The 17175-nt window shown below is 38.0% G+C and overlaps 1 protein-coding gene across 1 annotated transcript; it reads left to right on the top strand.

The window, feature by feature from the left end:
* The first annotated feature begins 4449 nt into the window (after positions 1-4449).
* Positions 4450-5787, top strand: LOC149832174 (uncharacterized). The gene is made up of 2 exons (XM_090014345.1): positions 4450-4680; positions 5595-5787. Exons 1-2 carry the CDS (start codon positions 4459-4461, stop codon positions 5679-5681), a joined length of 309 nt encoding a protein of 102 aa, XP_089870471.1. The 5' UTR covers positions 4450-4458; the 3' UTR covers positions 5682-5787.
* Positions 5788-17175: the final 11388 nt, after the last annotated feature.

The raw sequence follows: 17175 nt of genomic DNA, 5'->3' as shown, positions 1-17175 counted from the left end.
TGGGATGACGGTGTTACCACGTATGATGCCCACAAAAAACAAAATTTCAACATGAAGGCTGCTGTTCTATGGACAATCAGTGACTTCCCTGCATATGGTATGTTATCTGGTTGGAGCACACATGGGAGGTTGGCTTGTCCGTACTGCATGGAGGATTCCAAAGCTTTTAGATTGAGGCATGGAAGGAAGCCTTGCTGGTTTGAGTGCCATTGTCGATTTCTACCCAGCGATCATCCGTTCCGACGTCAAAAGAATGCATTTAAAGCAGGCACAACTGAAACGGAAGGTCCATCCTCAAGATTGTCCGGCATAGAGATTCTAAGAAGATTGTGATACTTTCCAGATGTATTAATAGATGCCCGCAGTCCTACACCCTTCCGTGGATTTGGGAAGGATCACAATTGGACGAAAAAATCTATTTTTTTGGAACTACCGTATTGGCCGACCCTATTGATACGACATAATTTGGATGTGATGCATGTAGAGAAAAATGTGTTTGATAATGTGTTCAATACAGTAATGAATATTAAAGGAAAAACGAAGGATAATCCGAAGGCCCGTATGGATTTAAAATTAATATGTAAAAGACCAGAATTGGAACTCAAAGAGTATAATGGTAAAGTACTGAAACCAAAGGCGAAGTACGTGCTCGGACCTGATCAAATAAAACATGTATGTCAATGGTTGAGACAACTAAGATTTCCAGATGGATATGTCTCTAACATTGCTCGGGCTGTGAAGATTGACGAGGGACAGTTATATGGGTTGAAGAGCCATGATTGTCATATCTTTATGCAACGATTGATACCCCTAGCATTCCATGATATGTTAGAGAAACCTATATGGGGGGTATTGTCTGAGTTGAGCGGATTTTTCAGAACATTGTGCGCATCGGAGGTCGTTGTATCAAATGTAAAGAATCTCGAGGACTCTGTCATCACCACTGTTTGTCTGCTAGAAAAGATATTTCCGCCAGCATTTTTCGATGTTATGGAACATTTGATCATACATCTGCCATATGAACTAAGGGTTGGTGGCCCTGTGCAATATCGATGGATGTACCCATTTGAAAGGTATATGTTTTTTTATATTTGTCTCTTTAATGACAGATATTTAAAATTTGAAATGTATATTATTGTCAGATGCATGTTCGACCTAAAAAAAAAGGTTCGTAATAAAGCCAGAGTAGAAGCCTCTATTTGTGAGGCGTACACTTTAGAAGAGATTTCAAATTTCTCATCTATGTACTTCGAACCTCATATTCCAACACGTTACACATGCCCGCCCCGTAACGATGATGGAGAACAAGTAACTGTAGCTGACAAGCTGTCGATATTTCAACCACTTGGGCATGCATTTGGTAGTTGCCGATCAAGGCTCTTAACAGATTAAGAGCAAGACGCAACACACATCTATATTCTTTTTAATTGCTCAGCGATCGACCCATACATCGAGTAAGTATATGTATATGCAACTCAATTATAAATCCTTTTATGTTCTATATGTGGATACATGGCTCGGTAATATAAGTATTTGTGGTTTGCAGACGATTTGATCTGGAGTTGCAAAGCGAAGTTTCACATCTCACTGATGCAGAAGTACAAAAAGAACGTGAAACTAAGTTTGTGGAGTGGTTGAAACAGTTGGTAAAGAAGCTAACATAAATTTTGTACTTATAAACAACACTAAGTTACTTAATTGATCGTGATCACAATCATTGTTTATGTCTGTGCGTAGGTTCGCCATGGTGATGTTAAAGATCAAGGAATATGTGATTTAGAAAATGGTCCGACCAAAGTTGTGCAATGCTACAACGGGTATATCGTAAATGGTTATCGATTCCATACAAAAGACTACGGTATAAACAAATCAACGATAAACAGTGGCGTGTGTGTCAAGGGTAGCAGCTACGGTGAAAATGAACATGATTACTATGGTGTTATAGAGGAAATAATGGAGTTGACTTACTTAGGCATGAATAACAGGGTTACGATATTCAAGTGTCATTGGTTTGATCCAACTGCAACAAGACTCGACAAAGCTTCAGGCATTGTGGAGGTGAATCATAAATCCAGGTTTCGAACATATGAACCATTCATATTAGCCTCGCAAGCTCAACAAGTTTATTATACTTCATATCCGAGTATAAAAAAGTCAGATAGAAATGAATGGTGGGCAGTTTGCAAGGTGAAATCTAAACTATATCCCGAGTATGATCAGTTACAAGAAGATGAGTTAGCTGAAGACAGTGATTACTATCAATCAGATGATGTCTATGACTTCGCTTATGGTCACGATGTTGCGCATGATATGCATGTCATATCTCCATTGGCCGATGAAACATTCATAGAGGAATGTGATCCAAATGATGTACCAAGTGGATGGGCAAACAATGAAGAAGAAGAAGAATAAGAAGAAGAAGAACAAGAAGAAGAAGAAGAAGAAGAAAGTCAAACTAGTGACGAGGAAGAATTCTCAAGCTAGTGAGCAAAATCTTATACTACAAACCTATATTTAAATGCATTGTAATACTTGATGTGAGTTGTATTGCAATACTTGGTGTGAATGATTAAAAATTTTATTTGAATGTATTGTAATACTTGATACGAATGATTCGAATGCATTGTAATACTTGATGTGAATGATTTCAATTATCTGAATGTATTATAATTTATGCAATGAATGATTTGAATTAGTGCAATACTTGATGTGAATGATTTGAATTATTTGAATGCATTGCAATGCTTGATGTGAATGACTTGAATGCATTGTAACACTTGATGTGAGTTGTATTGCAATACTTGGTGTGAATGATTAAAATTTTTATTTGAATGTATTGTAATACTTGATACGAATAATTCGAATGCATTGTAATACTTGATGTGAATGATTTCAATTATTTGAATGTATTATAATTTATGCAACGAATGATTTGAATTAGTGCAATACTTGACGTGAATGATTTGAATTAGTGCAATACTTGACGTGAATGATTTGAATTAGTGCAATACTTGATGTGAATGATTTGAATTATTTGAATGCATTGCAATGCTTGATATGAATGACTTGAATGCATTTTAATACTTGATGTGAATTATTTGAATGTATTGTATGACATATGTTATTTGTTAGAATATGGTTCGTGGAGGTTATAGTGGTCACTCATCCAGTAGTAGCCAGGCTCAGCCTTCATCTTCACGGGCTCCTGTGATAGGTATATCATATAACTAATTGGATGCTTGATTAGTTCAAATGCGCATTCTGAGAATTTGTAATGTATTTTTTTTACAGATGATGTTGCGCCTGTACACGACCCACCTACACCAGTTGATCACACAAGTCAACAGCCAACACAGGAAACAGGGTCTTCTCAGGCTAGCACAAGAAGACTCATTCGAATAGTGTATATCGATAATCGACCGTAAGTATCTTGTTTTCAATTATTACATATCTTTTAAATATTTTATATTGATATTTACTGTGTAACAATTCATGTGCAGCACGAGGTTTGAGCCACAAGAAGTAGTACGGGAGATTAGGAATTCACTTCTTCAACATCTACCAGGACCAGTTGCTCAATTGAAAGAGTACCCAAAGGAGGTGTTAGACAGATTGTGGTCCTCATTCATGGTATACAGTTGTTCCTCATAGTTAATGTGTTTCATATTTAATTTATTTAAGCAATGTCTACTAACTTTCTGAAAATATTTATAGGCTTCGAATCGCTTCGCAACTACGGTGGAAGAAAATGATGCAAGGAAGGTGTGGCAGAAGGTGGCTGCCAATCGATTTGCAGACATGCTGCACACTATGAAGACTGCAGCAAAAAAAACATCTGGCGTAGTAGATGATCCATTACTGTGGAAGGGCCATGGTCCTATTACTATCATGAGAGATTACTGGGATGAAATGTGCGATAAGTGGGCGGGAGATGCATTTAGAAATCGCTCTGCGAAGGCTGCACAAAATCGATCGAAGATGCCCGAAGCCCATCTACACACAGGTGGATCTATGACATTTGTGAGCCACCTAAAGAAAATGGTAACTCATCAATATATAATATTAATTTTATAAGTATTATTACAAACTTGTGTACTAAATTTTTTGTCATTTAACTTCGCAGGAAGCAGAAAAATGAGGCAGTGTACCATATAAGGATGTGTTTGTAGAAACACATAAACGGAAGACCACAGGAGTCTTCGTATCAGAGAAGGCGAGAACGACAACGGTATGTATTAATTCTATTAATAATCATTGCAATATATATGCAAGTTATCATAATGTTATCATTAATTATTAATGAATAATTTAAACATTATTTTGTAGGAGGCATATGAGCAACAGATGGTAGAGCGATATGGCAATGATGCTACTCAGCATCCATCATTTGATCCTACAGCATGGGTGACTGCAGCAGGTGAACCCAAAAAAGGTCGCGTGTTCGGGTTTGGGAGTAATATGAACACTTCACCAGTTATTGGTTCTTCCAGTTACGGCTCACCGACTTTTTGCGCCGACATAAGCTCCAAGCAGCCGACTATTCTTTCCGGTGATGATGTACGCCAGATCGTTAATGAATCACTGAATAACTACTTCCAATACACCGTCGCCCCCTTTCTCCGAAATGAGATCAAGGCCGCTCTTCAGGATAGGGGCTCTTCGATTCCAGGTCCCTCTCAGGTATAATCACATATTCAATTTTTTGTCTGCCTTAGAACACATATGAGCATAATCGAATCACATATATAACTTTTTGCCTACCTAAGAACACATATGGGCATGTTATAATCACATATTCAGTTTTTTTACTGCCTTAGAGCACATATGAGCATGCTATAATAACATATAGAGTTTTTTTATTGCATTAGAGCACATATGAGCATGCTATAATCACATATAAAGTTTTTTTGCCTGCCTAAGAACACATATGAGCATGATAGAATCACATATAAAGTTTTTTTGACTGCATTAGAGCACATATGAGCATGCTATAATCACATATTCAGTTTTTTGACTGCCTAAGAACACATATGAACATATTATAATCACATATTCAGTTTTTTGACTGCCTTAGCACACATATGAGCATGCTATAATAACATATAGAGTTTTTTTACTGCCTTAGAACACATATGAACATGCTATATATCATTTATGATAGAATCACATATAAATTTTTTTTGCTTTGCCTGCCTTAGAGCACATATGAGCATGCTATAATCACATATTCAATTTTTTGACTGCCTTAGCACACATACGAGCATGATCGAATCACATATATAGTTTTTTGCCTGCCTTAAAGCACATCTGAGCATGGTAGAATCACATATAGAGTTTTTCTAGATGCCTTAGAACACATATGAACATGCTATAATCACATATTCAATTTTTTGACTGTCTTAGCACACATATGAGCATGATAGAATCACATATATATATAACTTTTTGTCTGCCTTAGAGCACATATGAGCATGATAGAATCACATATAGAGTTTTTTTATTGCCTTAGATCACACATGATAGAATCACATATAGTGTGTAATTTATTTCATTATATTTTGTTTATCAATACTGACTGTTCTTTTCTTGTGTAGGCTGCTAGCGATAATCAGCGTAGTGGAGCTAAAGGGACAGATAAAGACAATGAACAAGAAGACGCACAAAATCTTGGCGATGATTAGAGGACTGTGTTGAAGAAGTTCTATTTTTTTATGTTTCCTAATTGTAATTGTTGAATTGTAAATAATTAAACTTGTTAATTTTAAGGTGGAACGATTAATTGTTGTAGATTCTTGTTATATAAAATTTTTTGTGCAGTTTGTTTTTTATTTACAAGAAATATAAATTGTACAGGAAATAGAAATTGTACGGTTCTCGGTATTTAATTTTCAAATATTTTTTTTTAATTTTTTTTCGTGTTTGCGACGGATTAGCGACGGAAACATCCGTCGCTATCCATATAAATCTAGCGACGGACTAGCGACGGACGTAAATCCGTCGCCAAGCCGTGGTCGCCGTTTAGTACCGGCGGATTGGCGATGGAATACAGCACTCGTTAGTCCGTCGCAATTAGCGACGGACCTAGCGACGGACCTAGCGACGGAATAATTCCGTCGCCAGTTAGCGTCGAAATATTCGCGACGTAAGCATACTGTCGCCACGTTGTCGCTAATCCGTCGCTAACATGGTTAGCGACGGAATGTGGTCGTCGCTAATCTACTGCTTTGTTGTAGTGAATAAAAAAAAGAAAAGAAAGGAATAGGATGATGTACTTGGTGTCGCTAGCAGCGCTTTTGGTAAGCTCCCCCCTCTCTCTACAATTTTCTTATTTTTTCTCACGCTCTCTTGATCTGTTGCTCCCTTGGTTGATTGATGAGTGGAGGAGAGGGCTTTTTATAGATCCCTCACGGTGGGTGAGGATAAACCTCACCCCCACCCGTTGATCATGGGTGGTGAGGTTTATCCTCAGTCCCCCCCCCCCCCCCCACCCCACACACACACACACACACGATAAGGGAAATGCGATTCTTGAATTTGGGGAAACCATCTTCCCCAATTCTGTTTTTTTTTTCGTTATCTTCTCACCAGACGTTGTCGGGTGGTTTTACAATTCTACCTTCTTTAAAAGAAAATTCGTTACGAATTTTACCTTTCATATCTCGATACATTTTGGTACTACTAGGGTAGATGGCATATCTAGATTGGTGTGCCTCATCTAACAAGAGATTCTTGAGTTGATCATCCTTAGGAATGCATACTCTATGGAAAAATATGAAAAGACTTTGATCATCAACTTTGAAGTTTGACTCCTCACTTTCAGAAATTCTCTTTCTAACTTGGGGCTACTATAGATCTAAGAGTTGTTTTTTCTTAATTTTCTCCCCAAATTCTAACCTCAATGTGATTTGCATAAAGAATAGTTGACTTGGTAAACATTAAACTTTTGTGTTTTGATGCACGATTGAAGAAAACAAATCCCAATCTGCGAGTCTAGCCAATGCTCCTGACTTTCTGCTAAGAGCGTCAACAACTGTAATGATCCTATCTTTATATAAAAGTCATCTTAACCACATCTTCTTCCTTAATTTTCAGCTGATGGTAACCTGATCCCAGATTCAACTTAGAAGAGTATGCAAGTCCTTGAAGTTGATCGAACAAATCATCAATCCACGATAATGGATATTTATTCTTTATGGTCACTGTATTCAATTGTCGATAATTTATACACATTTTCATTGATACGTCATTCTTCTTGACAAACTGAATTGAAGCATCCAAAAGAGATATTGTTAGTCGTATAAAATATTTCTCTAATAATTCTTGCAGTTGTTCCTTGAGTTCCTTAAGTTCTGCAGATCTCATCCGAAACTTGCTTCTCTCCTTGAACTCTTTCGCATCTGTTGAGGGTGGTGAGGCATAGAAAGAGCATTCAAGTTATATTGAGGCAAAACAAGAGTGTAAGTAGGTGATGTAGGATCAACAATGGGGTCTTCAAGCATAGGAAGAATACCCATAATGTATGAGAGTGTGATTTTCATCCTCACCTCTTTCTCATAAACTTTTCGATAATGTTTGTCCTTGTGTTAGTTACTGGCCGCTTCCATTCGCTTGTGCAACATGTCATGTTGCCTTTGCGACCTGAATTGTTGTTCTTCTGGTTTCTTCAACAAGAAACTCTATGGCTAGATTCAAAACTCTTCAATTGGTTGCGCTCATGGCAGTAGCATTGCTGGTTCGGGATATATGTCATCTCTGTGTACTAAATCATTATAGACCCTCCCTGAAATGCAGAGTTCACACTAGGGAATGTTCTTCTTGTGACTCTTCCTCGAGCCATCATTTAGTCCTTCATCATTCGCCCATGCACTTATCGAGCTCTCTGATAATGGGACTAGTGAGTCTCTCATCTGTAAGGTTGTGACCATCGCCCATAGGACTGTGATTGTCGCCCTTGAGTAGTGTCATGATCATCTTATAGGTACACATTTGTCTTTTTAGCTATGATATAAATCGACGAGGGTCATGTTATCAATTCTCTAACTATTTGAGTCATGCTCGTCATGACTCTAGTAGCCATCGCTATTGCAGCAACAAACTTTTTTTTTTCTACAATCGACAACTCAAAAGGATCTTGCGTCCTAAAGTTTATGCGATTATCATTCTCGCTAGCCATTCTTAATAACAAAACAACTTAATTACTAATATGTTTTTAGCGAGAATGGACTTATATCATATTCTATGTCATTGAGCTTATTATAAATGATGAACCTGACTCTTATACTATTTTGTAACACCTTGATCTGGTATTCTTGAAGTCCTAAATGAGGATGTTACATCAATTCTGTGTCAACTGGTCAAATGAAAATGGACACCAATTCAATATAAGTACAAAATATCAACAAATGTTTTTGGAAAGTAGGACATGATAACACAATTTTTTGTAGTATTTATTTTTATATTTAATTGACAAAAATATTTAATACTAAAAATAATAAACAGTGAACACATGCCTTGTTTGCTAAAGGTAGGACCCTAGATATATAGCCAGTGTTTATATAGTGAAAAAGTGCAGCCACATACTAAGAGGGTGCAATTGCATGGCACCTGATCTTCCCTCCCCTGTAATGAGGTATAGGTAGGGGTGTCAATTTGTCAGTTTGATTCGGACCCAGTTAAAACCAAACTTGGATTTGATTTTTAGGTATGGTATTGGTCCAAACCCATGTTTAATCAGGTCCACTATAAAATAAATTATATCGATAAAAACTACATGAATCAAACCCCGACCATACTCGATAAACCCACATCTTTTATTATTTTTATATTAAAAATGTATGGATCTTAATCGAAACTTGAGGCGATTTTGAGTTTGGTATAAAATTTCATAAAATACTCGTGGGTCCATGTATTAATCATGGCTATTGGATCTAGACCCAAGTCTTAATCAGGTCTTATTTATCACCATATCCAGACCCTATAGAGTTTGGTTCTGGTCCGATCCCGTTGACACCCTTTAAGTATTGGGTGATTAGGTAAACAGACCACACATTAAAAGTGCGAAAGATCTTTCCTCTGTCTATGAGGTACATATATTGCTGGACATGTGATGTGATGACTCACAAATTCTATTTTTTTTTTTAAATAAGTTAAACAATAAAAAATATTATTCTTGATACTTTCATATTTTAAAAATGTTTTTTTATCAAATAATATAAAAAATTACTAAAAATTGTACATACATGTGTCATCTTCTTCTCTCATGTTGGGACGTGAGTGTCTTGTGAGGTAGGTTTAGCCTGCAAGTTATAACTAGGAGATTTGGAAACTGAGACAATAACAACAATGATAAGAAACAGATAATAATATCCAACATGAGGGTGGAGGTTCCATTCTGAGCACCAGTTTGGAGTTTGGACTCCTTAGACAAGTGGGATCCACAATATATCAAGCGTATCATACACAGCCTATGGACCTACCACCACGTTGAAAAAGCAACATGGTTTGTCATGAAAGACGCTGCTTCATGACGCCACATTAACATTCTCCTCTATTGCTGGAAATTGAACAATTATCCAACAAGCAGACAAATCAAGAAGTTACTAAAAGCATTTTCGATGCAGACGGTATCCAACAACCAGCCCTACTCCTCCTTGCTTGTATACACATCCTTCTCGATGAATTCAAGTTGGAGCGCACAATACCACGTGGTAAAAGGAGAACCTAAATCCGCTGGTGCATCATATTTAAGAGAATCAAGACACCCACAACAATAAACTACTTTGGAAGACAATTCTTCTAATTTAGAAAGGCCGCCTGATAATTTCTCCCAGTGTTGTGAGAGGCGTACGCCTCAGTACCTGAAGCGTACGCCTCAGAGGTGAGGCGCACGCTCAAGGTATTGAGGCATTGTTGTGATGCGCTTAAAGTAAATATAAAAAAAGTACCACGGATACTTGAGAAGTAAGATCACTTGAGAGTGTGATACGAAGCCCTCCGAGAGAAGTAAGATCACTAGTGCGAGGCATTGAGTGTGATGCCACATATTTTTACGATATTTTAGATAATACCACGGATACTTGAGAGTCTCATGTTGTGAGAGGCGTACGCCTCAGGAGGCGAAGCGCAGGCTCAATGCCTCATTTAACAACCTTGATTTCTCCTCTCAACATTTGGCACCGATCGATAGAAACAAAATTGGCTACATTTAGGGTCGATGGATATGGGTATTTGATCGAGGCTAAAGCTGAAGAAGAGGCCATGGCTTTGATACCATAAGAAGAAAACAAAACAAAGGAAGACATATATGTGTGGTTCGGCTGAATAGCCTACATCCACAACAATGAGCATTGGTTTTTTCTTATTCACTTTAGCCCTCACAATTTTACAATATATAGAGCCCACTATTTTGCGCTATCTTTTGGAAAGGTGGATTTACAAATAGAAAGTTTTTTATCCATGATAGACTTGCTTTTAGCATAGATATGCATATCTTGCATATCCGAGGTATGCATAGTAGGTAACATGTAGCCATTTACACATTGACCCATGTAGCAATTTACTCTTTCAGAAGGTTACGAGGTATGCATAGTAGTTAACATGTAGCGATTTACACATTGAGGCTTGTAACGATTTACACATTGTGGTCGTGGATCAAGATCATGATTTATCTTGTTATCCGGGATATGCATAGTAGGTAACACCTGCTTCTTAGGAGATATCCGAGAGACCCGGCTCTCCTTGATTTCAGGAGAAGATCAAGGTCTTCTCTGCTACTTCTGTTAATAAATTGCAGTTGTAGACACCTAAATACATAGATCCAGAGTATGTCAGATTTGATAAATAAGACATGCACCTACATATGCCACATATTTGCCTCTAATTTCTTTATTTCTTACGTTCAGCATATAACGCTCATTCCTGTAAATGATGGAAATGTAAAATATATACACTAATTTAAAAAAAAAAACTCATAAAATAGTTATCTTTTCACTTATCAAAGTATAACCACCTTATCCATGATCTTTTTGTCTTAGGTACTACAATACAAATAAACTCGCCAAGAAAAGTGAATATAGCTTTGGCGTAGTCATTTTTGAGCTTATCTCAGGCCGGCTAGCTATCTTTACCGAAGATGAGCGTATTCATGTCATCGAATGGGCCACAACGAACCTTTCAGAAGGGGATATCCAGAGTGTGGTTGATCCTAGGTTGAAGGGGTAGTATAATAGCAGTTCCTTAAGGATTGTTGCAGAGATAGCAATGAAGTGCACTGCTCAGACCGCTAACATGAGGCCTACAATGACTGATGTTCTAAACAAGCTAAAAGAAGCCATGGGGCTGGAGGGTAATGAACAAAAGATTTAGGGTTTTTTATGTTTTAAGTTTGAAACAATATCCACATATTATCAGATCTAAAAGAAAATTGGTCACCCTATTCTTGCTTGAAAATTCATAAATTTAGATACTTTTGTTAAACTTAATTTACAATGCAACGATGGCAACTTGAATTTCTTAGATGTTGCCGGAATATTTTCATGATATTTCTGCAAGAAATTCAGTTTTTATACTTTCTTAAAATTGTCAAGATTTTCCAGTTATTCTTATACGTTTTCAAGGGCATTCATCAAATTGCTAACACCATCAAAATCTGCGGAAGGCGTTGAGTGCCCTGGTGCATATTGAAACCCTTATATTCCAAATAATAGAACAAGGTAAAAGATCAACATAAAATAACATGGTCACATTGAAGATAGAGATAGAGAGAGAGGATAAATCAAGAAATGGATAACAGAAATGAGAAATATCTAATGGAAAAATTCATGAAGCTGATGCCTCCTTTTGATTCACCCAAATGCCCAATTATCCAGAAAAGTGCCCATAACGAAATATCCCAACTTATCAAACTTTTCTTGTTAAGTGGAAGCATCAAAACACCCAACTCACCTACTGATGCTGAAAAGGTCAACAAGAGGACGTGCATTGATTTCTCATCTTATCCCAGTTATAACCATGTTTCTAAAACAAACCACCACTCACACAATAAGGCATAAATTGCAAAGGCACTAAGAATTTAATGTGGTTCGGTATAAACCTACGTCCATGATTTATCTCTCACTATTCTAACTCATGAATAGAGGTTCCCTTAGGTTCTCTTTATATGTATTACATTGGGAGTCCAAAATAGCTAACTTTACATGAGGATAGGAGGTCCTAAACTTAGTCTTCAGTTGCTCATCCTTATCATCTTATTTTGATAAAACTGTATAGACTTTATTGAGCTTATGGACTCTTCTTTCAACCCAACTATCGTGACCTTCTGGAAGCTCAAGCATATTTGCTTTGTCCTGCTCTTCATTAGGACTCTCAGTAGTTATGCCTCTCAACCAGACTCTTGTGGAGTTCTTCGGAATCGTGACTCTAATAGCCCCCCTCAAACCCAGTTCAGTTTAAACCGTAGACACGAGAATCACTAAGTGGACAAGGGTTTAGTGAACACGTCAGCCACATGATCATGAGTATGTAAATAACGATCTTGCAGCTCCTTCTTGGCAACTTTGTCACGAACGAAATGAACAGCGATTTCAATATGTTTTGTACGCGAATAAAACACTAGATGAGAGGCAAGATAGGTGGCACCAATGTTGTCACACCAAACAATAGAAGGTGGACCAGTGAAACTGACTTCCTGTAGAAGATATCCAACCCATGTGACTTCTGCTGCAAAATTAGAGAGGGCACGATGCTCAACTTCAGTGCTTGAGCGAGACACCATGTTTTATTTCTTGAAGCTCTAGGAGACTAAATTCAGGCCAATGAACACCGCATACCCACTGGTGGATTTTCTGTCATCAGGGCAACCGACCCAATCTGCATTCGCGAATACTAAGAGATCAAAATTAGTGGATCGGTACATAAGTAACCCATAGGAAACCGTGGACTTGAGATTGCGAAAAATACGCTTGACAGCTTGCCAATGATAGAGAGTGAGACGATGCATGAATTGACATACTTTATTCATGGCAAAGGACACATCCGGTCAAGTTAGTGTGATGTATTGTAGGGCTCCCACAATGCTATGATATAATGTGGGATATTCAAAGGTCGTGCCACTGCATGCTGATAACGAAAGGCTGGTTGCCATTGGGGAGGTAGCGGGTTTGGCTCCGAGCATGTTGGACCGACTGAGTAGATCCAAAATATACTTGCGCTATCATAGAAGCAAACTAGTAGAAAGTGAACAAACCTCAATGCCGAGGAAAAAATGTAGTGGTCCCAAATCCTTGAGAGCAAACTCATGCCCCATATCGTTTACGAGTGACCGAATGTCTGATGAAGAGTTGTCGCTTACAATAACATCATCCACATAGATAAGCACAAATATAATAATGGACGATTTTTGGAAAATAAATAAAGAGGTGTCCATCTGGGAACCAATAAAACCCACTGTCAAAAGAAATGCACTAAGGCGATGATACCAGGCACGCGGAGCTTGTTTGAGGTCATACAGTGCCCGACACAACTTACACATATAGTGGGGAAAGTGAGGGTCTTGAAACCCTAGGGGTTGAGCCATGTATATATCTTCATTAAGAACATCATGAAGAAAGGCATTTTGCACATCAAGTTGCCAGATCGACCAGTTGTGTCCAGTTGCAAGAGCAAGAATAATGTGAATAGTGGTGAGTTTAACCAACGAGCTGAATGTTTCAAAATAATCCACACCTTCTTGTTGACTGAAACCTTTGGCAACAAGTCGAGCTTTAAAATGTTCAAGACTGCCATCAGACTGTCGTTTAATTTTGTAAATCCATTTACAACCAATAATGTGATGGTGAGCTGGAGGAACAAGGACCCAAGTGCCACTCTGAGTGAGAGCATTAAACTCTAAGTACATATCTTGCCGCCACTGAGGGTCTTGGTTGGCAATGGTAAAGGAAGTGGGTTCGACATCCTGTGTGAGATTTGAAATAAGAGCAACGAGGAGAGGATGTTTAGTGGAAAGTAATACTTTGTGTTTGTGAGTGTCATCCATGGTGTGAGTAACCATGGGATGAGTGCAGACCGAAACCAGAGATGGAGGGAGAGATCCCAAAGAAGCGGGATCGGTGGGTGGGGAAGGAGGGTCCACACTAACCGGCCGGGTAGAGGAGGGTGAGTTAAACGACGAGGTGGGTAGAGGTGCGGCTAGAGTAGAGAAAGGATGATGAGGGATAATAAGTGGGGCCATCATAGGCGAGGAAGAGAGTGGAGAGGAGGACCAAGGCCAACTTCTAGGTTGAAAGAAAGGAAACCGGGATTCATAGAAAATAACATGGTGGGAAACAAGGAGTTTGAAGGTAGTCGTGTTGAGACATGCATAGCCCTTGTGATGAGGGTATACCCTAAGAAAATGCATAGCATGGAACGAGGATCAAGCTTATGACGATGATACGGGCAGAGACAGGAAAAGCAAACACACCCAAAGACACACAAAAAGGTATAAACAATAGGAGTTTTAAAAAGAAGTTCAAGGGGTGTTTTATTTGTAATGCTATGACTTTTGCCAATTTGACATGTTTGACAGACTTTATTTTCAAACACTTATGAAAAGGTAAATAAAAATGATTGAGCACATGACGAACAATCTTAGATGAAGGATGACCAAGGCATTGATGTCATTGATTAAACTGAGCTTGTTCACCCACCATTGCTTCTATATGACGTTCTGGTGGCAAAGAAAAACGATAAAGACCTCCATCACTCTTCCTGCTCGCTAGAAGTTTCCCCAAAGCCATGTCCTTGATGTAACAACAATCAGGATGAAACTCAACAAATAAGTTATTATCCCAAGCCAACTTATTAACTGATATCAAATTCTTCGTAATAGAAGGAACATATAAAACATCTTTGAGAAGGAAGGGAGCTTTGAGAAAATGAATCATACCCACATTATGAATTTGTAAACCTGAGCCATTGTTGACTTTAAGCATGTCATGGCCTTGATATTCTACATGCAGGGACATATTGTTGAGGTCGTTGGTGACATGATGAGTGGCACCAGAATCAGGGTACCACAAATCATCACCGTATATCACAGGGGCAGCATGATATGCTTACAGGAAGTTCGACTGATAAAGTAAGGCATATTGGAAGCACTTCCTTGCTGTGTGACCTGGTTTGTCACACGCTTCACAAACAACTTTATTTGACTTATTTACAGGGCCGCCATAACTTTTTTCACTGCGAGATTGAGAGCCTCTATTATGGCTTCAATAACTACCACGATTTTCATTATTCTTCCCATGATACCCGCCTTGCCAATTCGAGTTTTGATTTTGATTCTGGCAGGTAGAGAGGTTGACCATGAGAATGCTCACCTCATGAACAAGTTCATTTTCACTTAGTTGGGCTTCATGAATCAACATAAGTCCATGGAGCTCAGTGAGTGTTATAGGTTCGATGCGAGTCGAGATGGTTGTTCGAAATGAGTTAAATTCAGGCAATAGGCCACAAAGTATATGGGCCATTAAGTCATCTTCAAAAACTGGTTTGGTAGCAACTGCCAATTGATGCGAGATTATTTTTGTATCCTGAATGTATTCTTCAACACTTTGAGTGCCTTTCTTTAGCTAAAAAAGCCTAATTTTCAATTGCATAATTCGGGCTCGAGACTGAGCAGCATAAGCAAGTTTTAAAGAGCTCCAAACCTCATAGGATGTGGAGAGACCCACAACATGGGTATGGACGAATTCCGAAAATGATGATAAGATCCAACTAAGTAAAAGTTGATCCTGACGGTGCCATAATATGAAGTCCGAATTAATTTCATCTGAATCCATCTTGAATTTCATAGGGCATGACTTAGACCCATCAACCAGACCAATAAGGTCGTATGATTTCAAAATAGGCAAAAATTGTGACTCCCATAATAAATAATTATCAGCCATTAATTTGATAGTTAGAAAATGGTGAAGACCGGATTGAAAATTCGGTTGAGGCAAAATCGTACTTATATTATCTGAAGCCTTTGCCTGATTTCCTGGCTATTGAGTGTTGTTGGAGAACGAAGTTGAGCTTGCCATCGATGCAATACTTGATACTCTGATATCATAAAACAAACCATCATTCACACAATAAGGCAGAAATTGCAAAGGCACAAAGAATTTAATGTGGTTTGGTATAAACCTACATCCACGGTTTATCTCTTTCTATTCTAACTCACGAATAGAGGTTCCCTTAGGTTCTCTTTATGTGTATTACATTGGAAGTCCAAAATAGCTAACGTTACATGAGGATAGGGAGTTCTAAACTTAGTCTTCACTTGCTCATCCTTATCATCTTGTTTTAATAAAATCGTATGGACTTTATTGAGCTTATGGACTCTTCTTTCAGCCAAAATATCGTGACCTTCTAGAAGCTCAAGCTCATTGACTTTATCCTACTCTTCATTAGGACTCTCAGTAGTTGTGCCTCTCAACCAGACTCTTGTGGAGTTCTCCAGAATCGTGACTCTAATAGTTTCTTATTTTTTTTTAATAAATTAAATAAAGAACTGTGCATGCCTCGCTCAAGTCACTGGGTTGATTCACTCAACTGAGTCACTTGTGGTCGATATGAGGCCTAGCTCCAAAAACGCAAGCCATGATTCAAGAAATGGCTACCATTATAAAAATTTTGCATTAATACAAAAACATGCAATGTACTAGCAAAAGAAGAGGGCATACCATTTAGAACTGGTTAGGTAATCCAACATTTTTGGAATGACAGGCTCCTATCTTTTGAGTAGGAAGGTAAATTCTAAGCTTAGGGAAGGGAATGGAAGGAAAGAAGTGCAGAAAAATTGTTTAATTATAAAACCCTGATCTAGGACCTCGAGAGTCCGAGTCAGAGGGAAAGCATAATTATAGCAAATATTCATTTTAACTTACAACTATAATGATCTCTAAGCTCCTAGTTTGAGTTTAGTTTTCAATGCATAATACAAAGGTTTGTATGTTTTAATTTTCTCCCTTTAACTCTCTTACCCACTCACTCGCACCAAACTAAAATGCTAGGTCGGTTGTACTGGTTATAGTCATCTATAGGCATAGAAATTCGTGTAGAACATTCTAATTTTAAAATGTTGGTCAAACTATGAATCATACACAATTGTAATTATATAGGGGGTGAGTCTATGACCTAGTAAGGAATAATTAT

The sequence above is a fragment of the Nuphar pumila genome, chromosome 7 (assembly GCF_984573655.1).
Source record: "Nuphar pumila chromosome 7, dmNupPumi1.hap1.1, whole genome shotgun sequence".
In the NCBI taxonomy this organism is placed as follows: Eukaryota; Viridiplantae; Streptophyta; class Magnoliopsida; order Nymphaeales; family Nymphaeaceae; genus Nuphar; species Nuphar pumila.
Note: the sequence above shows the minus strand (reverse complement) of the source record. Positions and strands in the feature narration are given on the sequence as shown.

Coding starts and splice junctions, on each gene's coding strand:
- LOC149832174 (XM_090014345.1), top strand. CDS start 4,459: ATGAACACTTCACCAGTTATTGGTTCTTCCAGTTACGGCTCACCGACT. Junction 4,681..5,594: donor CGATTCCAGGTCCCTCTCAG/GTATAATCACAT, acceptor TTTCTTGTGTAG/GCTGCTAGCGATAATCAGCG.